Source organism: Camelina sativa, chromosome 20 (genome assembly GCF_030686135.1).
Source record: "Camelina sativa cultivar CO46 ecotype springtype chromosome 20, ASM3068613v1".
NCBI lineage: Eukaryota > Viridiplantae > Streptophyta > Magnoliopsida > Brassicales > Brassicaceae > Camelina > Camelina sativa.
In genome coordinates, this window is record NC_141899.1 from 30,785,621 (window position 1) to 30,811,275 (window position 25,655).

The 25,655-nt window shown below is 32.6% G+C and overlaps 2 protein-coding genes and 1 pseudogene across 2 annotated transcripts; 1 reads left to right on the plus strand and 2 right to left on the minus strand.

Annotated features, from left to right (window-relative positions):
- Positions 1-3,007: 3,007 nt before the first annotated feature.
- On the minus strand, positions 3,008-5,345 carry LOC109125209 (uncharacterized). The gene has a single exon (XM_087505275.1). The coding sequence runs from the start codon at positions 4,754-4,756 to the stop codon at positions 3,047-3,049; it is 1,710 nt and encodes a 569-aa protein (XP_087361401.1). The 5' UTR covers positions 4,757-5,345; the 3' UTR covers positions 3,008-3,046.
- Positions 5,346-9,380: 4,035 nt separating this feature from the next.
- On the minus strand, positions 9,381-17,712 carry LOC104771628 (serine rich endogenous peptide 1-like). The gene is made up of 6 exons (XM_019241699.2): positions 17,531-17,712; positions 12,738-12,818; positions 11,962-12,528; positions 11,554-11,699; positions 10,357-11,387; positions 9,381-9,748 (listed from the first exon to the last, which is right to left on the minus strand). Exons 1-3 carry the CDS (start codon positions 17,643-17,645, stop codon positions 12,425-12,427), a joined length of 300 nt encoding a protein of 99 aa, XP_019097244.1. The 5' UTR covers positions 17,646-17,712; the 3' UTR covers positions 9,381-9,748; positions 10,357-11,387; positions 11,554-11,699; positions 11,962-12,424.
- A 5,177-nt stretch (positions 17,713-22,889) lies between these two features.
- On the plus strand, positions 22,890-25,227 carry LOC147919666 (uncharacterized; annotated as a pseudogene).
- The last annotated feature ends 428 nt before the right edge of the window (positions 25,228-25,655 follow it).

The following is a 25,655-nucleotide window of genomic DNA, read 5'->3' on the forward strand; positions in this document are numbered from 1 at the left end:
CACATAATTTCGAATGAAGGATCTCGGTAAGCTTCATTACTTCCTCGGATTCAGATCCAATACAATGAGACTGGAATGTTCTTGTCACAACAAAAATATGCAGAAGACTTACTAGCTACAGCTGGAATGCCCAGTTGTGCATCTGTTGCAACACCTCTTCCTCAACAACTCAACAGGAAGCAACAACAATCTGCTCTGTTTGCCAATCCAAAATACTTTCGTAGCTTGGCTGAACATCTGCAATATCTTACATTGACGAGACCGGATCTACAGTTTTCTGTCAACTATGTCTGCCAAAAGATGCATGAGCCTATTGTATCCGACTTCAACCTTCTCAAACGGATCCTTAGGTACATCAAAGGAACCACTACTATGAGTATCACCTTTGACAAGAACACTGATTACAAGCTTACGGCGTATAGTGATAGTGATTATGCTGGCTGTCAGAAATCTAGCCGCTCAACTGGCGGATTCTGCACTTTTCTTGGTCGAAATATGATCTCCTGGTCATCTCGAAAGCAGGACACAGTCTCCAAAAGCTCTACTGAAGCTGAATACAGGGCAATGTCCAAAACTGCCTCTAAAATTACATGGCTGGTAAATCTGCTTCAAGATCTCGGGATTCAACAGCCTGCAACACCATAACTCTTCTGCGACAACCTCTCTGCAGTATACCTCACAGCAAATCCAATCTTTCATGCTCGTACCAAACACTTTGCCACAAATTACCATTATGTCTGTGGACAGGTAGCTTTTGGAAATCTCATCGTGAATCATATCCCTGCTGATTATCAACTAGCCAATATATTCACCAAGTCTCTTCCACAAAGACCCTTCGAGATTCTACGACTCAAACTTGGCGTTGGCGTGCCACATACTCCAAGTTTGCGGGGGGGGGGGGGGGGAGTGTGAAGCCCAAAGTCCAAAACGACATGGCTTTGCAAAAAGGCCTAATGGGACCACGGCCCAATACATTACCACAAATCAAGCAATGTCCTCAATGACTACCTACAATACAAGACAAAGAAAGGATGTTAGCAAATACGACAATATCTGCAGAGAGTACGGCTATAACAACCAAGAATCATTTTGCTGCTCTTCAATCCTACGACGACAATGACGCCACGTGACAATGATTAGAATAGCCTAGAACTTAGGTTAAAACCTTTGTATCCCTTGTGTCCTTCTATATAAAGGAACAAATCATTGTAATAGCAACTATCGATTGAGATAATAAAAGAATCAGTCTTTCCTCCTTCTATGTTCCTCTGTTTCTTTCAACATGATTGTGATAGCGAAAGGTGTTTCTTCTTTATTTTTTTTAGTCTTGTGAGATGTATGCTTTCGAGCATGAAACTATGCTTCCAGCCTTTGAATTTGCTTCTGACTTTCCATATTGTTAATTGCTCCTTCTTTTCCAGGCGATGTTTACGTTCCACCTTTTCGAGAAAAGCTTGCGCTCGTGAGCACCAAATTAATGAAAGTTGAGGCGTGAATTAGACAATGAGAAATCAAAGACTGCTTTTTCTCATAAGATTATCGCTTCATAAAAAATGGCATCTTCCGCCTTGGAGCAGAGTGCCAGCTCGGATCTACCATGCTTACGATTTTGTGTGATTTGTGTTCTTGGGCAGAAAATTAATCTCCTTTTGCATCAAATAAATAAGGCAACTAATAGTAACAACTTAAAACCAAAAACAAAAATGCCAAGAAACTTGTACGTAATCAATCTCTTAGAAATAAATTAAAATGCATGAAAGGAACAAAAAACCAAACCTCAACTACAAAACACGTCAACAGATCACTCCTTCGATCTTATTTAGAACATATAATCAACATAATAGTTGTTTTCATTCTCTTGTTTATTTATCATCTTTGTCTTCCTATATCTATTGAAAATATAAGTTCTTGACCTCGACTATATCCACTTCCATGATTTTAATAACCACTTTTTTGGCCAATAATTTTTTCCAAAAAACATAATTTGGAAAAAAATTTCGTATTTATTACCAATGGCCATAAGACTCTATATATGCACAGAAATATATCCTTAAATGATATATGTAAATCTTTTTAAATATATGCAATCAAATCACATATTAAGTGATTAAGATATCTTCTTGATTCCCAAATTAAAAGATATGATTGTACCAAATCATATCCTACAATATCCTAATAACCTCCTTCAAGTTGGAGGGTGCCGCTTGCAAATACCTAACTTGAACTTGATCATGTCATTATCGTCACATCTCGGTTTCGGTATTCATCACGGTGTTATACTCCACCGTTGAGTCATCTCGGTTTTTCTTGTCGTAATCTGGTTTGTCGATATCACAGCACAAGAGTTGTGTGTGACACAAGGATTCCTTCAAGTCGTGTTCTTGTTTGTCGGGTTCGTCGATACCTTCTTCATGTCTATTTTCTTGGACTCTATTGTCGTTTTTTTTCATCATCATATCTGGGGCACCATTAAATTGAACTTGAGTGATAGTGGCTCATGAGCTCTCCGTCGCGGCAATACGCCGGTGCTATTGTCTTCGTTGTCATTGTCTTCATCACCGTCGTCTTTGACGGTCGTCATACTCGATCCACAAGGATCGCCTCGCTCTAATATATATCATGTCAAGAAAACGTAATTTGGAAAAAAATTTCTTATTTATTACCAATGGCCATAAGACTATATATATACACAAAGATATATCATTAAATGATAGATGTAAATCTTTTTAAATATATGCAATCAAATCACATATTAAATGATTAAAATATATTCTTGATTCCCAAGTTAAAAGATATCATTGTAACAAATCATATCATACAATATCCTAACAAATTTTCTTTCCGTGATTCAGGATTTTTCACAAATAATTAATTAATTATTATATTTTCTCTCTTTTCACGGTGTCGTAATTGCATTACAACATTATTCGCGTGAAAAATCTCTTCTCTAACATAGTATGTGCATGCAGTGGCGGATCTAGGAATTATTTTTACTGGGGTCAAAACATAACTAAATTTTTTTTTATAACATAAATAAAAAAACATCTTACAAAACCACTCTACGAGTTTTCATATCCTGAAATCTCTTCATCACAGTTTCATTTGTAATAGATAAAAATACAACTTTTTCGATGAAACAAACTAAACAATCATTCAAAAATTGATCTCCAATCCGATTGCGTCGATGACTCTTCACAATCTTCATCGCTGAAAAACATCTCTCAACAGTTGCAGTAGCAACATGCAAAATCAAAACCAACTTCAACAGCCTATACACCAAAGGATGTGACATGTTTTTTCGAGTTTCCACCAACATACGAGCAAGTTCTCCAAGACACTTCAAATGAGTAAATCTTTCATCATTTCGAACATTATCAATGTAGATATCTAATTCTTGTTCAAGAGATATGTACTCCCCATGAGTAAAATCGTCTGGATAGAACTTAGATAACCTCATAAACTTTGAGTGGTCAAACTCAGAGAACGAATCAATGGGAGATAAAGAAGAAGCACAAATAAGCAATTCAGTGTTCACCTCATTAAAACGATCGTTGAACTCCTGAAGCTGCAAATCCAAAACAGCAAATAGGCAATTGACCTTGTAGTGATGCATATTTGAAACTCCTGTTTTTTTATTTCTTGGTCTTCTTGAGTCAACAAAATCTTTCTCCATGTCAACCTTTTCAATATCATGTTCCTCACAAAAAGAAGAAACTCTATTCATGAGAGAATTCCAACCATCATCTCTAAACTTTTGAAGCTGTCTTTTAGTTGAGCTTACCAAATCCATAGCATTTAAAATATCTTGATCTCTTCTTTGTAGCACCATGGACAAGTTCTCCGTTAGTCCTAAAAGATATATCATCATTTGCAAATAAAATACAAAATCAAAGCTATGAAAGTACTTGAGGAGACCACATGCTTGACGTCTTTTCAAGTCTTCTGCACCTTCAATTTCAATGTATTCAAGCACTTCGACAATACATGAGAATAGCTCAATCAAACGCAATAGAGTATTATAATGCAAATTCCAGCGGGTATTCCCTGGTCTATTAAGAGACACCTCTTGATTCAACCCTGTTCCAGTACTAATTTCACCATTATTGATTCCTTCTTCAATCTTTTTCCTATAACTCTCTCTTGTCATATCTTTTCTTTGGCATGAAGCTCCCACCACATTTACCAACAAAGAAATCATATCAAAAAAATCTCCAACATCAAAATGTTTCTTTGCTACTACCACAACAACTAACTGGAGTTGGTGAGCAAAACAATGAACATAGTAAGCTGATGGGGTTTCCTTAGAAATTAATGCCCTTAGCCCGTTAAACTCACCTCTCATATTGCTAGCCCCATCATAACCTTGTCCTCTCACCTTTTTTATGCTCAATCCATATTTTGCAAACAAAGAATCAATCGCAGCTTTCAAAGATGATGAAGCTGTATCACTCACATGTGTAATACTCATGAATCTTTCTTTGACCATCCCTCTTTTATCAACAAAACGAAACACCACTGCCATTTGTTCTTTATCTGAAACATCCGCTGATTCATCCACCAATAAGCCAAAAACATCATGACCCATTTCTTCAATAACAGATTTAACTAGCTCTTCTGCAAAACAGTTCACTATATCTTTCTGAATCGTTGGACACATCATTTGATTATTCCAGGAGCATTTTCTAAAACAACCTGATTTCAGTGTTGTTAAGAGCCTTGCTGGTGTAGAAAATCGGCTTCTGATCTCCTCGATCATCTTTGACCAAGACCTCGCTCACTACCAAACTAGAAAAAGAGATGTAGAGGTATAATGTATCGGCGTCCTCCGGTTTAGCTAGCACATGATGACTAGTTAAGTAAATCTTGAGCTCCTAAAAGGCGACCTCGCATTTTTCATCCTAATGGAAGTTCTCGTTCCCTCTAAGGAGCTGATAAAATGGAAGGCACTTATCGGTTGATCGAGCGATGAATCGGTTCAAAGCCGCAATCAGACCTATTAGGCGTTGCACATCACATTTGTTGTTTGGAGACAGAAGGTCCAGTATAGCTGTAATTTGTTTCTGATTAGCTTTGATCCCATGCTTGTGGTTCAAAGCCGCGAGGTAACCACGAACGTGCACTTTGTCAGATTTAATTTCATTTAAAACTTATCAAGTATGCCGAAGCATTCGTTTAAATGTCAGACGTGTTCGTTCGCTACCAGTGATTTGACTAGCATGTCATCGATGTAGACTTCCATTGTCCATCCTAATAGATCGAAGAACATTTTAATGACCAGCCGCTGGTAGGTGGCTCCAGCATTTTTTAGTCCGGAGGGCATGACCTTGTAGCAGTAAGTTCCTCTATTTGTAATGAAAGCAGGTTTCTCTCCATCTCCTGGACACATTATGATCTCATTATACCCTGAGAAAGCATACATGAAAGACAACAATTGATTCCCAGCTTTATCTTCCACCAGGCGGTCGATGTGAGGTAAGGAAAAGCTGTCTTAAGGGAAGGCTTTATTGAGGTCGGTGAAATCCATGCATACTCTCAATTTACCATTTTTTAACCATGACCGGGTTTAACAACTAATTCGGATATTGCTCCTCCATTATCATATCTGCCTTAAGGAGTCGTGCTACTTTGTCATGTACTGCTTTGGCCTGATCTACCCATAATCGCCGTCATATCGGCTAGATTAGTTTGAAATTTAGATCGATGTTGAGTTTGTGACATGCGATGTCGGGGTCGAATCCGACCATATCTTTGGTCGACCAGGCGAAGGTCAAATATCTAGTCTTCAAGAAAGCGACTGGCTCCTCCTTGGTGTTGCCGTCAAGTTCGGCTCTAATTTTGACCGTGCAAGAAGGATCTGAATCATTGATATTAACTTGAATGATCTGACAACTCGGTGATTTTATCAAGTCACGTCCATGCTGATGGAGACACGGCATGCGTTCTCTATAACATAACAGGTCCGTGAAATTTTTTGGTCACCGTATAGGGTGTAGATCCTGTTGTAGTCGGGAACTTGATGCAAAGGTAATAGGTCGATGAAATTGCTCTCATGGCGTATATCCAAGGACCGCATTATTAATCGGAGGCGCACTGATTATTGCGAACTTAGTTTTTCTCGTGACTCATCCATCCCAGATTTGTAATTTGACAATGCCAATTAATAACTTCATGATTCCTTCATATCCAGTCAAGGTCCACGACTCAGGCTTGATTTGCTGCTTAGAAATTCCCATTAATCCAATGTGCAAAGAAAAATTACGTTTACCATGCTTCCACAGTTGATTAGGATTCTCTCAACGTCGAAGTCGCCCATTGTTACCTCAACGACCAAAAAATCATTGTGCGGATGTTTTATTCATTTAGCATCTTACATTGTAAAGATGATGGGATCATCGTTGTGCGGCGGATCTTATGGGAGAGCTTGTATGCTGCAGACCTGCTTTCCCCTCTTCTTAAGGGCCCAAACTGAATCGTATCGCTACAGTCGTCAGGTCTGCTTATTTTCATGGCTCTTTCAGGTCATTGTCCTGTTAGCTTCTTCGGAGGACCTGGGAGATCTTCCTCATGAACTTGGTTGACCTCGTCTTCTTGTCGAGGTAAGCTCCGTCTATCTTTCTCATAGTTACGCTTTTGCTTATCATCGTGACATCGATCATTATTTCGATACTCGCGATTGTTGTGCCGTGGCCTTTGTTTATCATTAAGTCGCCCATGATGACTACCATCTTATCGCTTAGCACCGCGAGAATCTCTTGGTTGGAAAATGGCTTCCACTTCACCAGATTTCTATTTGTCGAGCAAGATGTACAATAGATGTTTGCATTCGGCTGTTGAATGTCCTGGGAAGCGATGAAAATCACAGTATAGATATTTCGCATTGGGAGGCGCGTCCTGTTGCCCATCCACCTCGGATATTGAGTGGACTGTACCCTGTTTGGCATTCGACCTTTATCCTTGACGGTGGTTGGCCGTACTGGTGCTTTCTTGGCAGCTAGCTTGGCATCCTCTTCCTCGAAAATAGCTTATCTGGAAGCCTGATGTAACGCATCATCGAGATCATAAGGCTCTTGAATAGACAAGTCCTTCCGCAGCGGAGACCTATATATGAGCCCTTTACAGAAAGCAGCAATGACAGCGTCCTCTAAAACATTTATCATAGAAAGGACTTATCTGAATCTGGTCAGATACCGGTGTAACAATTCGTCGGCTTCCTGGATCTTCATCCAGTTGAGAGCCTCTAGTGCTTAGTGAAAGTTATTGATAACTGAGCGAAGTTATCGATAGAATTGGTCTCGAGTTTTGAGAACCAAGTCAGTGCATTTCCGGACAAGCTTTCGAGGAACAGCTAGCAATATCTGATGTCCTTTTGCTTGTTGGAAAAGTGAGCCTTGGCGACGATGGCCATAAAAGACATCATGAATTGCTTCGGGTCTTTGTCTCCTTCGTAGGTTGGAAGCTTTGATTTGACGTGTGGGATTCTGGTCCGTGTGATTCACTCGGTGAGAGGTGTTTGCTGTGTTTCTTCAAACATTCTATCAATCTCAGGAGCCGAGCTGCCAGCGCGGTTAATTTGAGAGCTGATATCCCAAAGTTTCGTATCGTCAATCATCTGGAGGAGATCTTTGGTCATTGTACCAAAAACCATATGGAGCTCGCTCATTGGAACTTGTCGTGTTGGATGTGCAGCTGTGGCGTTAGACGGTGTTTCACGAGTGATTTGCGCTTCATATTGACGTATAGCAACCTGTTCTGCTTCTGCTAAATCGGCTTTGATTCACTAGCCACAATACGGGAGGGATCTCTGTTGGGTTTTCTTTTTGTGTGAGAGTTGGGTCAATGACTCTGTCAGTTGGTAGTAGAGACAATGTCGCAGCAAGTTTGATCGGCACCAATTATAGAATAAAAGATTTTCTCAATGAATTTGTTTAAGGGGAGAAAAAAATTCAATTCTCTCAAAAACTAGATTCAAAGCTAGAACAGAAGGGGAATTAAAATCTCTTGAAGAACAAGGTAGATTTATTCTCAAGAACAATTTAAGATCAAGGGTTTTTTGCTATTAGAAATTGAATCCCCTTCATAGGAACAAAGTCCCCTATTTATATGAAATACTTAGATTATAAGATAAGTAAACCTTCCTTAGATCTAAGAAGGAAATCTTCTTCTTTTGCTTAACTTTGTATGTTTTCCTTTTATTTGTAGGAGGTCGGTTTGGAGACGAGGTCGGCTTGGCGACCTTCGTGAGCTTTTTTCCACAAGTCCATTTAACAAGCCTTACCCGAGATTTTCTGGTTTAATCGGAGTCTAAATTTACTTGGTTTATCTTCAGTTTAGGTTGATATGTCGTGGTTGCCAATTCCTGCCCCACATCTTTCCCTTCCTCAAATGCTTTTATTATATAGCCATTAAGATAAGGCAATGACTAATTTTGGAATTTATGTTGAAAAAAACTCGTTTACTATAATGTGAATATTGGATATTTTGTAATGCTTAGGGGGTCTAGTGGCTTGTATGATGTGTTTCGTAGAAACAACTTGTTTTAGAAGATAGTTTGACTTCTAGTAAACAGACAAATGAAACATAGATAACGAAGTCAAATGTGACCTTTTTCAGCCACTCAATTAGGATGGATACCAGAAATGAATGTGGAAGTAGAACTACTTATCGAGATTCCCTTACATCACTTATTAATGTTTGCAAATGTTACAACATATTTCAACAGAAATAGAAAACAAAACTCAAACTTCTATTTGTGTCGTTTCATAAAAACTACTGACAGTGGTGGTAAAAAGAACGGTAATGGAGGAGCACTTCTAGTATGAGCTGGTTGATTGCTCAGTTGTTCTTGTGATTTGTGATGCTCTTCCCCTCCCGAAATGCATCTAATATAACCTTTAAGAATTTAAAGATAACCCTGACTATTTTGTGGAATTTAGGTTGAATAGGCTGATTTGGTGTAATGTGAGATCTTTTCTAAGTTGTAGTGGGTGTATGAAAAGGTTTTGAAGGAACAATTTTTAAGAAAGATAATTCAACTTCCACTAAACAAATCATCTTACAGTCGATAATCTTTAATCTCACATGTACCAAAACGCTATCCAGGTTTTGGCTCAAAGTTCTCAAAGTATGTTTGTTAGCTAAGCTTATCTATCCTCTTATCTCTCTTTGTAAGGCATAGGGAATACCTCTATTGTTTTACTTAAAAATTTGAGCTCTCAAACTCTTTTTGTATATGTACTTGGATTCTATCTTACTGAAATGAAAACAAGTGTTTGTTCAGAAAAAATATTCGTTGAAAGAATTTAAAACAATTACTAACAAACAAACAAAAAAGAACTTAGAGAAGAAGGCTCTATCCTCATTTTGAATCACCAAATCAAATGTTGAATAAATCATAAATAAATATTTTATTTATAATGAATCATATATTGAATATGAATTCTACTTTTAAGTTGCATTAGATCTCATCTGCTGAAAAGGAACAATCTTCACAATATATGATAGGTTGACCACTTTGATTAGATTTTGTTTATGTTTTTTGTAAGTTTATATTCTTCAATTCATGGAAGTGATAGTGCCTCTGATTGTGGCGGCACTGATGGTGACGGCTGACATAACGGTGGTAATAGTGGTGGGGGATGTGATGGCAATGGTAAATTACCATCTCCACTTGAACCACCTCCACCTGGACCACCTCCTCCACCATGTCCACTACTTGATGATTTAACCCGTCTCATCATTCTTCTCCCTCCTGGTTGATTTATTAATAAAAACCCATTGAGAATTAATTGAATTCTGTTATAAGATTTTTTTTTTGTTGACTAAAGAATATATATAACCAAATCTATAAACATGTGTCTAAACCATTTTAAATGGTTGAAACTATATTAATAAGTTAAAGCACAGAAATGAATAAACCAATTTTTTGTTTATTTTTTACTGTTACAAACAGATGCAAATTGAAATCAAAGTAAAACATTAGAAATAAACAATCTTTCTTTTTTTGGGCAAACACAAATAAACCATCTAATAAAAAATGTTACTAAAACCTACCAAAACCAAAATAGAAACGATGCCAAACTAATCTCCTCAAAAGATTTTTGGTCTTTAATTGGTTTTATTTTTCATAAACCAAAAAAAAAAAATACACAAAAAATCGAACTTCACGAAAATTTAGATTATGAAATGAAAGCACCTGAATTTTTGAGAATGATTTCCTAAAACTAGCACAATATACTCAAAAATTTGATTGGTATTTGGGGAGAATCATATTTGCACCTATTTATGAACTTTTTAAGTACTCGATCGACTTTTTAAAAAAAAAGTCATAGGGAATACATGTCTCAACTCCAGACTAACCTGATGATGGGCGTAACTCTTGTGAAGACGAAAGAGCATAGTCGTTAGAGCATGAGAGCAAAAGAACCAATAGAAGCAAGAACACAAGTCTCAAATTCAAAGAACCCTTCATTGTCATCTCACTTACTCACTTTTGATAGGTTGCTGCTAATTATCTTCTGGATTCCAACTCTTTTATATATAGCGTCGTGTCTCTTTGCGAATAGTTTAAGACTTTAAGTTCCATGTAAGGACAGCGAAAGACGCGTGGTAATAGCAGTTTGTACACTCTTTAGTTAAGTCAAACTGTCAAAGAAGACCAAAACATGAGACTCACGATTAATATTATCTTGTAATATCCTAATTTTGAAAATTGGTGGTGCATGGAAATTATTACGTCATATAAGAGTTTAATGCACTGTTCGTCTATATTTTTTTTGAAAAAATGACCATTCATAAAATCTAAACAGTGCAAAGAAAGTCTTTTTTATTTTTCGTTTAACTGTGCAAGATAATACATCAGAGTTTAGTTTTAGAAAGTACTAAATTCGCAATTCTTTTGCAAAGCTGAATTACGGATTTTTCGCATAAAATATGAGTAACTAGAGCTTTCCACGAATATTATCACGACCATCATGTACATTCTATATCAAGACTCCACATCTAAGGTTACATTGCATATCCATTTTTAATCAATTATTGTAGTAGATGTCAGAACTCATTAAAATTGCCGACAAAACTGATAACCAATTTTTTTATTTTGCAGATAACTGCATTAAATATCATGACCGGACTGTCAGTGGGCACAGCGGATTGCCTGATCTGTAGTATGGAGACTTTGCGTCACATTAGTTGCGACACAGAGACATATAATTCAAATCAACAAAAGAAGGAAAATGGGCACAAGGTTTGGTCATCTAGCTTCTTAGATCCAAGTATCAACCAGATAAGATGCTCTTAATTCAATCTGCCATTTAAGGAAACAATGAAATGCTCCACGCCACGCCAATGTTCCTATTCCGTATATCGATCCGATCTCTAGGCGATAGTTCCTACAACAATGCACTTATGTTGGTTCAGCACTTCAAAATGAAAAGGATACTTTGTTTTCATTATGATGTTCCTAATCTTAAATCAAAATTCTAACGAGAAACCAATCACACCTTAAAATTTTGATTTTTGGTCTATATGCTAATTTGGCAATTATTATTTGCTTACCAATCAAATTCATGGGGATGGTGACAATGGTGGCGGCGATGGTGACGGTGGAGGCGGAGGTGGCCGCGATGGTGGCCTTTGCGGCGCAAACGAACGACTTCGTGGACTTTTTGATGACCGTACTGGTATCAACTTCCTTCTCCACGCTATTTAATTTAAAATAACTAAAAATTAATCTCCTTCCATGAATTAATTTTTCTTAAAAATACTTACGATCAAGGATATTAGCTTTTTGAATTAGTTTTATAAATTCAAGGATGTTAGCTAAAACAATACAAAATTGAAACCATAATGAACAACACCCGTCTTCATTTGGTTTCCATATATTGTCACGACGAACTTAAAGTTGCAGATATTTAAGTTCGATTTGTGAAAATTATTAAGATACATGTGTCAAACAAGACTGACCTGATAATTCACGTAACTCTTGTGGAGACGCATGAGCGCATTCGTTATAGCATGACACCACAATAGACAATAGAAGCAAGAACAGAAGTCCCAAATTCGAAAATCTTTTCTTTGCCATCTCTCTCTTTCTCTCGTAGTTAATTTGTGAAACCTCTTGATCCTATTCTCTTTCTGCGAATGGTTCCACTAAATCACATTAAAAAGCCGGAGATTTTTTTTTCTTTTTTTTTTAACATTTAAATTCGTACCGACTCTTCTCGGCGGTTCATTTTAGTCAAAAAAAAAAAACATTAACAAACGCGTATGGTTAAAGTCTCGGGAATGACACAGTGAAACGAAGACAAACAAACAAAGCAAAACAACGACTAAACACACAGACAAATGATATAATCATGATCATCACATAAAAGACAAATCACAATTCATAAAAGATAAGTTTCCAGTTTTGTGGACAGTTCAAAAGCTAAGGAGAGGAATGTTGATGAATGCGACCACCACCATGTCCACTGCTTGACGGTCTTGTATAGATATCTCCATTTGGCTTATATATACTCATTAATCGCCTCCCTATAAAATAATATCTATGCATCAATCTTTATACACAATGAATATTTAGTTATTTACAATAAGAAAATCTAAAGTATAGAAAAGTAAATTAGTCTTAAAGTAGTTAGTTTTTTAGTTATAATTCCATTGATCTTAAACATGTGAATAGAATTACTTTCACAGGAAAAAATAATAATAATAACAAATAAATATGAATATGAGTACCATACCGTGACCACCACCGCGTCCACTTCTTGATGAGGGTGTTCCTATCGCACCATTGTGCTTATAAACCGCCAAAATTCTCCTCCCTTCATTTTAGTTTTTAAAATATTATTTTTTATTGAAACTACGGGGTATTCATATTGAGAACGATTTTGTCAGTCTTAATCAAAAAGCTCTTTATAGATATCTTCATTCCATAAATCAATAAACCAATGAGTTTAAGTAGAGTATTTATGAGAAAAGCTCAAAATCTGAAACTATCCAGAAATCTTGCTACATCATGTCTTTCATATCCTAAAAATTTGCATGTGTTTTATCAAATTCTCAAATCTTGTGTGTGATATCAAGATGGGTGTAGGAGCCTGATTTTATTGTGATCATGATAATGATACTACATATGTGGAATTTAAATTGAATTTTTGTTCGTTTGTGTTTCTTTTATCTATGTATAGTTGTGTGTCTCTTGATGTTTCATTCTGATCTTAAAGTTGGGCGTGAATAGTGTGCTTAGGATCGGAGCTTGCATGTACGTAGATCTTCCATATGACAATGTATCGAGCCTCTAAACCACATGGATAACGTGAAGGGTTTGGATGGCCGCTAGGTTATGCGAGCTATACAGTAGTCCGTCATGTTTCAAGTAAAGTGAAACATTGGCTTAGACCTCACATAAAGTTTGTGAGCCCATCAATAAAACATTGATTGATAAACAGGTTCCGAAATTTTATTTTTCTAGAAATAAGCGCCCAATGTTTTTCAGTTTTTGAAATTTATTACTTAGTGGGGGTTATTGGTTTGAGATTTGAATAGAGTTTTAAAGATTTTAAATGTTATATAGAATTTGTTGTTATTAGATCAAGATTTTGTTAAACTCTCTTAAAGTTTAGTGTTATTAGTTTGTGATTTGTAAAAAGTCATTTAAAATCTTAACATATTTGGGTTATTGGATTCAGACTTTTATAAAGTCATTAAAAGTTTTTTGTTATTCAATTAAAACAAAAGAATCTAGAATTGTTAATGAGTTCAATTATTATGATATTGGTTCATGATTTTAGACACTTTATTTACAAAATAAAGTCATGGAAAGTATCACAAAAATACAGGGATTGTTTGGAGTACTTTACAAGATTTTAAAAAATTAATCAACAAAACTCTATAGCAATCTTTAATAATCTTTCACTTATTCACTTTTAATGATTTTGAAAAACTATTCAAAAATCTTCATAAATCAGAATCCAATACCACCCCCTTAGTTTTTTTTTTTAATATCCAGAAAATCCTGAAAAAAAATATTGGGTTGAGCCTCCTAAATTTCATTGCTGGCCTAAGCTATAGTTTGATAACCAATTCCTGTCTTATATAGCAGACCCTCCCCTACTAAAGTTGTATCCCACACTTTGGAAGATTGCTAAGAGCACCTCCAAGGTGAATTGTGGGAGGATTTTTTTTAGTTAAAAAATTAAAAAAAAATTATTAGAAATGCATAATTGAGGAAAGAGATATTAAAGATAAGTTTCTTGTTTAGGTATTTTAGGAACTGTCTCAGAAAAGTTTCTACTATTTTCTCTCTTTCTTATTGGTCAATCTTCTTTTATTAATAAAATATTAAATATTTTAATTATAAGAAATTTAAATGAGTTTCTCAGGGTTGGAGGTGGTCTAAGGTTGTTAGATATATATGGATCCGAAGCTATTGTGCATGATACTATTTGAAGATTAATTGTAGGCTTGCGAAAAATACCTAGAAACCTAAGAACCAAACCAAAACCAAAACTGAATCGAAAAAAAAGAACCAAACTGAACCTGAAATAAATAAAAAATCGGAAGAGATTCTCGAATCCTATAACCCAAAGAACTGGAACCGAACTGAACTGAATCGAAACTAAGATAAACAAAATACTCGAAATTATCAATAATATCCCGAATTCTTAGTTATTTTTATCAAAGTTAACCAAATTTAATTCAAATCTAACTATTAAAAAAAAATTCAATATTTTAGATACCCAGAACCGAATCAAAATAAATCTGAACCAAAATTCTAAAATATTTACAATTAAACCGAATCTGAACCAAAATTTTAAAATATCCTAATAATCTTAAACTCTTATACTCGGAATCGAACTGAATATCGGAACATGCATAATTATTTAATAGGCCTATTTGACATATAGCGTGTGCGACTGTGCGTTTATTTGGTTCCTGAAAGAAGCAATCAGTTAGGCCAAATATATTCCGCTAATTAACTCTTAATCAAAGCTAAATTTGTCAAATATAGGCTCAACGCTTTTAAACATTCTTTCTTATTACACTAGAGATGAAACCCGTACGTTGCGCGGGATTCTTTGTTATTCTATTGACCATTCTATTTTATTTTTGAGAAAATATCAATAAAAGCATGAAGTTAGCAAAAATATTAATTAAATTGTCAATTACTCGGAGCTTTGAGTACTATTACCATTACAAATCAAATCTTTTTTTTTTAAAGTACATCATGAGATTAAGCTTCTTCTGTACGGATTTGTAATAGTAATAGTATGGTTTTAGAGTAAAAGCATGGTTTTAGTGGTTGGAATTATTTTCTAACTTTTGTTAATTTTGCCAAATAAAACACATAGTTAAGTCAACTGACAGATATATTTTATAGGGTTAAGTCAACGTCGGTAAGATCCGTTAAACAGTAAAATGACATTGATTTGTAATATTAAAAGAAAAAACATGATATGGTAATTCGAACCTGCCATTTGTTGGATGAGTTAATCAATACTTAACCAAACACATATTTATATATTTTTTGGTAATCTCTTATTTGGACTTTCTCCTTCTCACGATCGATAGAACCGCGTACTTATCAGTAAAATTTTCTTTCTTCCTCATTTAAGCGTTTCCATTGACCAATTCCAATATGATTTTTTTTTTCTATTTCTCCATTACGATTTATCAAATTTTAATTCTATCTCACTTTCTAGATTTCGTGGCGGAGATCACCATCTCCTCGCTGAGACATTCCCAGGGATGGCGGTGGAGTTCAGATGACGATTCCCACGGAATCCATTGGCGGCTTAAATCTGAATTTGAGAAAAAGCTAAGGTTCAAATTCTTCGACAATATATATATTTTTTGTTATGTAAAATTGTCAATATACGCAGCGGCTCTATTATTTTATTTTTAACTTACAAACGACGTCGTTTCACTGTTTAACAGAAGTTATCAACGTTGACTTACATTGTAAAATTCATCTGTTAATTGACTTAACTATGTGTCTAATTTGGTAAAGTCAATAAAAATTTGTGATTTAAGTGAAAAAATAATAAAAGTTGACAATTTAATTCACCATAAGCAAAGTTGAGCCTTTTTAAAAACGTTTTTACTATATAACTTCATGCTTTTAATGACATTTTTCTCTTTTATTTTTATACACATTTTATTTATTTTTCCTTTCCTATGTGTTTGTGTATGGTGTAAGCTGTTATTCTCTTTCATATATATCTATATTGTATTATTAAGGCCTCAATATATATGTGGCCAAAATGGGCCATTTTTACTTGGCGATTATCCAAAGATTATTTATTACCTTGTTGGACAGTTCTTGTTTTATTATAGGATTTTACCGTATTTTTGTGTTAATTTTCTGGTGGCTTTGCTCTGAAATGAGAGTGTCCGTACTTAATTATCTTCTTCATCCAGTCATTCTTCGTGACTATTTTTGTCCTTTTCCTTTGAATTCGATTGTTCATCATCCACGTATGCATTTTTCTTTCAATTTAGGAGATTGGTTGATTGTTTGATTGGTGATGCTTCTGGTAAGTCATGGGAAGACTGTTCATTGAGTCTATTTTGGTTTCGCTTGCTGGTGGAAGCTAAGTAGGTTGTTTAGTAGATTAGATTGTTGTTATTTTTATTTTGATGCTCGTTGATAGTGTATTATTCTATGTGTTGTTGTGAAGAGTTTCGTTTCTTTTTGTTTGGTTTATCTAGTTATTAAGTTGATTTCTATAAATCTAAAAGATTAAACTGTGTTGGTCCAACCTCCATTTTGTTTTAATTTTGTTTTCTATGAATCTAAAATATACATAGAAATACCATTTTGTTTTCTTTTCCTGTATATTTCGAAATTTTTTTACTGGTTTTGATGTTTTGGGCTGATGGTTTACCTTAGAATCATGTCGATTAAAAATGTCTTGATAGTGATATTTCTACGTTTTTAATATTTTGTCATCAAAATACTTATGTTCTGGAAAATTAAATAAAAAAGAGTAGGCTTATAAAACTAGATAAAGCCCACATAATTTCAAATTAGAGACAAAGTCCACAAAATTTATAAAAAATTATGGTGAGGTGGAGCTCTCTAATGAGAGAAAACTCTGCTATTATATATATGATTTGTTGTTAAAAATTAAAGTCATTTTGCATTATTAATTTCTTTTTTCAAAATAATGAATTGACTAATAGTATGAATCGTTTTGACCATCTAATAGTATGTGTTTTATAAACCATGTGATATAAAATATATAATCCAAGCTGAATAAGAGAAATATAACCAACTGTATACATGTACAGACAGCAAAAAGTGTATGTATATTTAGCTATTTACTGAGATTTAGTTTAGAGTCCATTAGTTTATGTGGTTTATATGTATTTCATGAACTTCATCTATTAACTTTTTCTAGAATATGATCATATACGTGTTTTTATTTCAATATAGAGTAAAAATGTAAACAACTATCACATGGACAAATTAATATACATGTGTGTATGTGTATGTGTGTGTGTGTGTGTGTGTGTGTGTTGAAACACTAACCAGTTATTGAGAGTTGTTTATGATCAGCAGGCAAAGCAGATTCGGTATGGTGAAAGAAGAAGCTAAGAAGAAAAAGAACCATGAGTACAGAAATTGAAGAACCATTCTTTTCCATCTCTTCTCAGTATGTTTTCTCTTTGTCTCTTCGTAAAGGAGTGAATGTTTATAAGACGTCGAGACAGATCAAATCAAAGTTCTCTCAAAAAAAAAAAAAAAAAAAAACGAAACAATTGAAATAATTTCTCAGCCATTCAATTTCAATAATTGACCCTTTTGCTTTTCCGTGATTTTTCTATTTTTTATTTTTGTTAAAATATTTGTTTAATTGAAATTGGATTAATCTAATAACAATGAAGTCCACATCCGAATCCCACAAATTCATATCCCACATGCGAGTCTACACAATAAGAAAGGAGAACTAATCTCATTTGTTGAACTCATAAATGGTTAAAAGAAAGACAAGCATCATTGATACTAGGTGCTTTCCCATTCAACGCGTGGGTTGTGGTATAGTTGACACTTTCTTATTTTTTTTTTGTCTTTTTCGTTTTCTCTTTTATATTATTTCATTTTAATTAGGTATATACGGGCTTTGCTGTCACTTTTATTTATACACTATATGTTTATACTATTTCGTTTAGATGTGTATAACTGTGGCGTTTATTTTTTATGAATTATGAAGATGTTGTTTCTTGTTTTTGAGGATCCAATCTTATCATTGACGGTATTGTTTCCAATACATTTATTGTATTATAGATTTTCTAATTAACTGCTTATGTAAACCCTTCATACGTTGATGTTGCAATAATAAGTTATTTTAAAAAAATATCTTCCGTGTAAGTAATTATGTTTGTATGCCCATGTTTTGATCTAATATCAATAAGATCGTTTCTGTTTTTCTTTAGTTGGCTTTGAAACCAATTTTGAGTTAAGCAAATAATGGGTCGAATTATGTGTAATATAAATTCTTATGTATATATATTGTATATATGTGACTATAAATTTAGCTAACTAAAAAATTATGTAATATTTAAATACAATCTTGAACATATATATATATATATATATATATATATATATTTTTGTGGGAGGAATGTATGAAATTATTGGATAGAAGTTATTTTTGAGTTAAATGACCTTTAATGTCTTTAAAGTGAGTTAAATATTAATAAATTTTTATATGTGTCTTGACTTTTTTAAAAATGAATACCAAGTGTTTCTTTCCAAATTTGAAGTAACATAGTATCTTAGTTTTCTTATATGATTTTATGAACTTCAATGTAAAAGTTTTTCAAAGTAATAAGTACACTCACTGATTGAATTATAAAATTTGGAGAAATGTTTATTTCGATTAATCATCTGCTCTTTTAAATAAATTAAATAAGTATGTTGTTATTCCTACAAATAGGACAACATATATTATAGTTTAACCATGGAGTTAAGCAATGGAAATGAAACTTGTGATTGCAAGACAAAATGCTTATATGTTACACATTGATCGTTTAAAAATGAATAGGAACATCTAATTCTCAAATAAAGTTGATTGTTTTGTTAAAACTAACATATGTGAATTTAAATTTAACTATGCAAATTTAAAAAATAAAATGAATAGATTAGAAAGGCAAGAAATATAAAAGAAATATTTTTTTATATATAAAATAAAAATTGAAAACAATGTTAAATATATATAATACTTTCTACATTAAAATATAGAATCAAACTCTTACAAGTTACAACACATATGAGATATAACAACATTTGATATTGGTAGAAGATGAGGAGAGAATGTTTACTACAAGATGGTAATCCAAATTAGATAATGGAGATGAATCTTTAAAAAATAAAACAATGTAATATATATATATATATATATATATATATATATATATATATATATCTATATATATAAAGTTAACTTTTCTCACTTCTCCTTCCTCCACATCAGTATCCATCTAATCAATTTTTTTTTTGCATAAAAGAAATACTATTTTTAATATTCATTCATTGCATATTTATTACTTATAATTAATAATAGTAAAAAATAAATAAAAAACGAATTAACTAAAATTAAATAAATTTTAAAATAGTATAAAAATAATATAATTTAAGTAAATAAAAAAATAATAACTATCTAAAAATGAATTAAGTAAAATAAATGAAAATTTTAATATAAGAAAAATAATACTATAAATTTGTTTTAGTAATAATGTTATTATTAAAATTATAACCAAAAATGGTTATATTTCAAAATTTAGAATGGGTTAATGAGTTTTAGAATGTAAGTAAGATTTTAATGCATGGTGGAGTAAAAAACAAGTTATGTAATTGTTATAAAAATCTAAAAATAAAATTAAAATTAAAGTGAAACATTAGTTTCTAAGAAACATATACCATAAAGATTTCTTATTAAATTTTACTCATAAGAAAGAAAAGATTACTTACTTAACTTAAAAGTTTTGATCTAAAACAAAGACATTGTAAAGGCCATACCTTTTTTTGGAAAAACGATGAAAAAGAATTTTGAAAAAAATAATATATCTAAAGAAACAAAATCAATGGTCAGGAATATAGAAAAAATGATATGTAAGCCGTTACAAAAAGTGGCATGTGATTTGTGTAGCATATCTCATAAAGTATATTATCAACTGGAGTTACAATTTTATAACATGATATAAAACATATATAACAAATATACCATATATATATATATATATATATATATTATCAAATGCTTTTAACCCAAAACATAGGCAAAAACAACATATTCAAAGTACACTATGTTTTTTTTGAGAAGACAAAGCTGGGGTTGCATCACAAAATTAACATCTGCAAATAACATATGAGATTTTAGAAAAATATATAACTTGGATTAATGAATATATATTCATTGTGGGGTTTAAACGTTTCATCATTTAAGGATTCTTGACTTAGTCAGAAATTCTATTATAGCAGATGATGCATTTAGACAACCTCATTGTAGCGACATAGCACTGAAACTGTTCATGAAACTTAGTATATTCGCATTTAATGTAGGATATCGATATGCTTAAATGGTCTCTATAATTAGGTCAACGATCGACATTGATGTTAGAACTTTTAAAATTATGTTTTCATGGGATATGAATATGGAATAAACTCTTTTAAAGATAAAAGGTAAGATTGTTCACAATATTATTGCGACACTAGACAATATATGTTATATATAGATTAGTAAAATAAGTACGGCATTTATATAGATTTCTCTTTTAATCTTCAAATTATATTCATATTCAATGATTCTTATTGATAAAAATTTTAACTAAAATCCCACGTAAAATCACAAATTGATATAACAATGAAATATTATCTTCAAAAATATATATGTTGTATGTCACTGAGTAAAGTAAATATTTAAAAATTGGAATGATTATATTTACCTCAACAATTTCTACTGATAGGAAATATTTGAAATTAAAATCCTGCGCGTACGCGGGTACAAGTTCTAGTATATATATATATAATACTTTCTAAATTAAAATATAGAATCAAACTCTTACAACACATATGAAATATAACAACATTTGATATTGGTGGGAGAGGAGGAGAGAATGATTACTTATAAGATAATAATCCAAATTAGATAAAGGAGATAAATCTTTTAAAATAAGAACAATGTAAAATATATATCATGTAGTCTCTAAAATTAAAATTTAGCATTAACAATTTACAATGATATTTCATTTGTTTTTTACAACCCATACAACAAAAATAAGAAATCAAAAATAACAAAAAAAACGAAAAATGATTTGAGGTATTTTAGAAGAGAATGAGAGAATGTGAAAATGAGATAGTAAAAGAATGTCAATATGAGAGAATGATAGATTGAGAGAATGCTTATTTATATGATAAGAAATGATGGAAGTTACATTTAGAACTATGGAGTTACAATAGTAATTTATTGTGTTTAAATAAAATTGAGTGGTAGAATATGATTAATGCATAATTTATTTTATTTTCAGTTATAATTTTATTTTAATGTGTGAGTTAAATGTATTGTGTTTATTGGGTCCTAAATATTGTTTAAAGCAATTAGAAAGCAAATAAAAATAAATAAAAATTAGAAAACATTAAATGAAAATCAATTAATAAGGAGAGATCAAAACCTTACTTTTATATATATGATATATTGCTTTAAACTTTGAAATGAGAAATATATTATAAACAATAATTTTACATGAGAAATATATTAATTTAGCCAACCAAAATATGAATATAAGTTTAGCCAACTAAAATAAATAAAAAATATTAAAATTTAACCAAAAATATTTTCTCTTGAAAGATAAATAAGTTAGTAGGAGGAATGAATTAATGTACAATTATTGGATAGGAGTTACATTTGAGTTAAATGGAGTTACATGTCTTTAATTATAAATAAATATTTTATTTTTTTATAACCTAAAATAAAAGGAATATCAAGTGGCTGAATCAAAATTCACATGATTTGGTTGTTTGTTGATATAAACTCAATAATTTTTAAAATCCCAAGGATAACTTATATTTTTTTGGTTATCACTCATCAATTTAATTTATAGTGCTAGATTTCATACTAATGGTTTCATCTTTAGAGTTCCAGTTGAATATGTTTTGGGAGAATATTAATGGGCCACTAAACATTAAGTCCACTAAATATATATATATATTTTTTTTTCGTTTTTTTGTGAGTTGTATAAGGAGCAATACAAAAACCAATAATATATATATACTATTGGTTTTTGTATTGCTCCTTATACAACTCACAAAAAAACGAAAAAAAAAATATATATATTTAGTGGACTTAATGTTTAGTGGCCCATTAATATTCTCCCAAAACAATTAATCAACTCTAACCTAATACCACAAAATTACGTGAGCAGTTTTATTTCTTCTTTTACCTTCCTTCAACTTCTATTCATCATCATCGTCGACAATCGACATCGTCATCTTAATTCAACTATTCAAGTAAGTCAAATTTTCAGATCAAACATTTGTTTCTTTGATATTGTTCTAAACATATAAGTATATATTTATATATCTATATTGAAAATTGGATAAATTCATAAAACATACTAATTTTCCCAATCAGAATTACTGAATTAGTATCTAATATTTGCCATTGCTATGAAATATGTGGTTTTTACAAAGAACATGAACTGTTAATTATTGTTTATGTCTTTTCTTTGTTTTGGTTCTAAGACAAGTAAGCAAACGTAGATTCTAGTACTTCTACAAAAGCCATTGCGTTTGATACCTTATTAGCTTAACTAGTTTTGATTTAAAGTTTTAAATTATTAGAAATTTATTCTTTGCACAATTGTTTTGATTCAGGAAAATGCAGGAAACAATGAGAAAGTTTTTGAAAAGGAAAGATCCATCTCCATCTGGCAGTAATTTAAATGATCTGCCATGGGATCCTGCTGACCAAAAAAGAATAGAAGATTATCATCCAAATCAAAGAGATGAGGTAATTCGAAAATATTTGGTTAGAGGTGCTTGCCAATCTCGAGGTCATAATTTTGGACAAAAAGACATAGGAGGTGTAATGAGGCGTTTTAACGTTGCTTGGTTTGATATGTTTCAAAACTGGTTAGAGTATAGTGTGAAGAAAGAAGCAGCTTTTTGTCTATGTTGTTATTTGTTTAGAGATAATGCTGGTAAAGGTGGAAAAAATGAAGCATGGATCACTGTTGGTTTTACTTACTGGAATAAGTTTTATAGAGTTTCAGAGCATGATGTATGTGGTTTTCATAAAAAAGCAGTAATGAAGTGTGAAAAATTGATGAACCAAGGTCAATCTATCAAACATGCTTTTCAAAAGCAAGCTGATATTACGAAGAATGAGTATCGAGTTCGGTTGAATGCTTCAATTGATGTTTCTAGATATTTGTTGCGACAAGGGCTACCTTTTCGTGGTCATGATGAGTCAGAAAAGTCTGTTAATACAGGGAATTTTGTGGAGCTCTTGAAATTCACTGCTCCTGGAAGATGTGAGTAAGGTTGTTTTAGAAAATGCTCCTGGAATAATCAAATGATGTGTCCAACGATTCAGAAAGATATAGTGAACTGTTTTGTAGAAGAGCTAGTTAAATCTGTTATTGAAGAAATGGGTCATGATGTTTTTGGCTTATTGGTGGATGAATCAGCGGATGTTTCAGATAAAGAACAAATGGCAGTGGTGTTTCGTTTTGTTGATAAAAGAGGGATGGTCAAAGAAAGATTCATGAGTATTACGCATGTGAGTGATACAGCTTCATCATCTTTGAAAGCTGCGATTGATTCTTTGTTTGCAAAATATGGATTGAGCATAAAAAAGGTGAGAGGACAAGGTTATGATGGGGCTAGCAATATGAGAGGTGAGTTTAACGGGCTAAGGGCATTAATTTCTAAGGAAACCCCATCAGCTTACTATGTTCATTGTTTTGCTCACCAACTCCAGTTAGTTGTTGTGGGAGTAGCAAAGAAACATTTTGATGTCGGAGATTTTTTTGATATGATTTCTTTGTTGGTAAATGTGGTGTGAGCTTCATGCCAAAGAAAAGATATGACAAGAGAGAGTTATAGGAAAAAGATTGAAGAAGGAATCAATAATGGTGAAATTAGTACTGGAACAGGGTTGAATCAAGAGGTGTCTCTTAATAGACCAGGGAATACCCGCTGGAATTTGCATTATAATACTCTATTGCGTTTGATTGAGCTATTCTCATGTATTGCCGAAGTGCTTGAATACATTGAGATTGAAGGTGCAGAAGACTTGAAAAGAAGTCAAGCATGTGGTCTCCTCAAGTACTTTCATAGCTTTGATTTTGTATTTTATTTGCAAATGATGATATATCTTTTAGGACTAACGGAAACTTGTCCATGGTGCTACAAAGAAGAGATCAAGATATTTTAAATGCTATGGATTTGGTAAACTCAACTAAAAGACAGCTTCAAAAGTTTAGAGATGATGGTTGGAATTCTCTCATGAATAGAGTTTCTTCTTTTTGTGAGGAACATGATATTGAAAAGGTTGACATGGAGAAAGATTTTGTTGACTCAAGAAGACCAAGAAATAAAAAAACAGGAGTTTCAAATATGCATCACTACAAGGTCAATTGCCTATTTGCTGTTTTGGATTTGCAGCTCCAGGAGTTCAACGATCGTTTTAATGAGGTGAACACTGAATTGCTTATTTGTGCTTCTTCTTTATCTCCCATTGATTCGTTCACTGAGTTTGACCACTCAAAGTTTATGAGGTTATCTAAGTTCTATCCAGACGATTTTACTCATGGGGAGTACATATCTCTTGAACAAGAATTAGATATCTACATTGATAATGTTCGAAATGATGAAAGATTTACTCATTTGAAGTGTCTTGGAGAACTTGCTCGTATGTTGGTGGAAACTCGAAAAAACATGTCACATCCTTTGGTGTATAGGCTGTTGAAGTTGGTTTTGATTTTGCATGTTGCTACTGCAACTGTTGAGAGATGTTTTTCAGCGATGAAGATTGTGAAGAGTCATCGACGCAATCGGATTGGAGATCAATTTTTGAATGATTGTTTAGTTTGTTTCATCGAAAAAGTTGTATTTTTATCTATTACAAATGAAACTGTGATGAAGAGATTTCAGGATATGAAAACTCGTAGAGTGGTTTTGTAAGATGTTTTTTTATTTATGTTATAAAAAAAAATTTAGTTATGTTTTGACCCCAGTAAAAATAATTCCTAGATCCGCCACTGCTTAGAAGGTATATGATAGTATTAATACTTCTTAATGTAATCATCAGCTATCATCTCGTTTTCTTGTCAAAAAATTACTCACTTCATCATTTCGAAATTTCCTATAATTCTGATCTACATGCACGTTATATTATATACATGGCTAACTTCAATGTATATAAAATGTAAATATTGTAGGGAAGAAGTTGGAGACCTATTATAAGCCAAATAGTGAAATATTTACAGGATCATCACATAGCGGACATGGTGGTGGCAGCATTGATCAAGTTTCTCCTCCTTAGTTTTCGGGAAATTATTATCATTCAAATAATTCGAGGCCATCATATAGGTTTTGAAAAAGAAAAACTATATAGCTACAAATGTAAGTCTTTTAGTTTGTTTGTTTTTCA

What these genes read in the sequence shown, in the direction of transcription:
- LOC109125209 (XM_087505275.1), bottom strand. Translation starts at nt 4,756, where the DNA reads ATGATCGAGGAGATCAGAAGCCGATTTTCTACACCAGCAAGGCTCTTA.
- LOC104771628 (XM_019241699.2), bottom strand. Translation starts at nt 17,645, where the DNA reads ATGGAAAAGAATGGTTCTTCAATTTCTGTACTCATGGTTCTTTTTCTT. An exon ending in TAAACAACTCTCAATAACTG is followed by an intron (nt 12,819 to 17,530) that starts GTTAGTGTTTCA and finishes ACTAAAATGAAG; the next exon opens with GGAGGAGAATTTTGGCGGTT. An exon ending in TGGACGCGGTGGTGGTCACG is followed by an intron (nt 12,529 to 12,737) that starts GTATGGTACTCA and finishes ATTATTTTATAG; the next exon opens with GGAGGCGATTAATGAGTATA.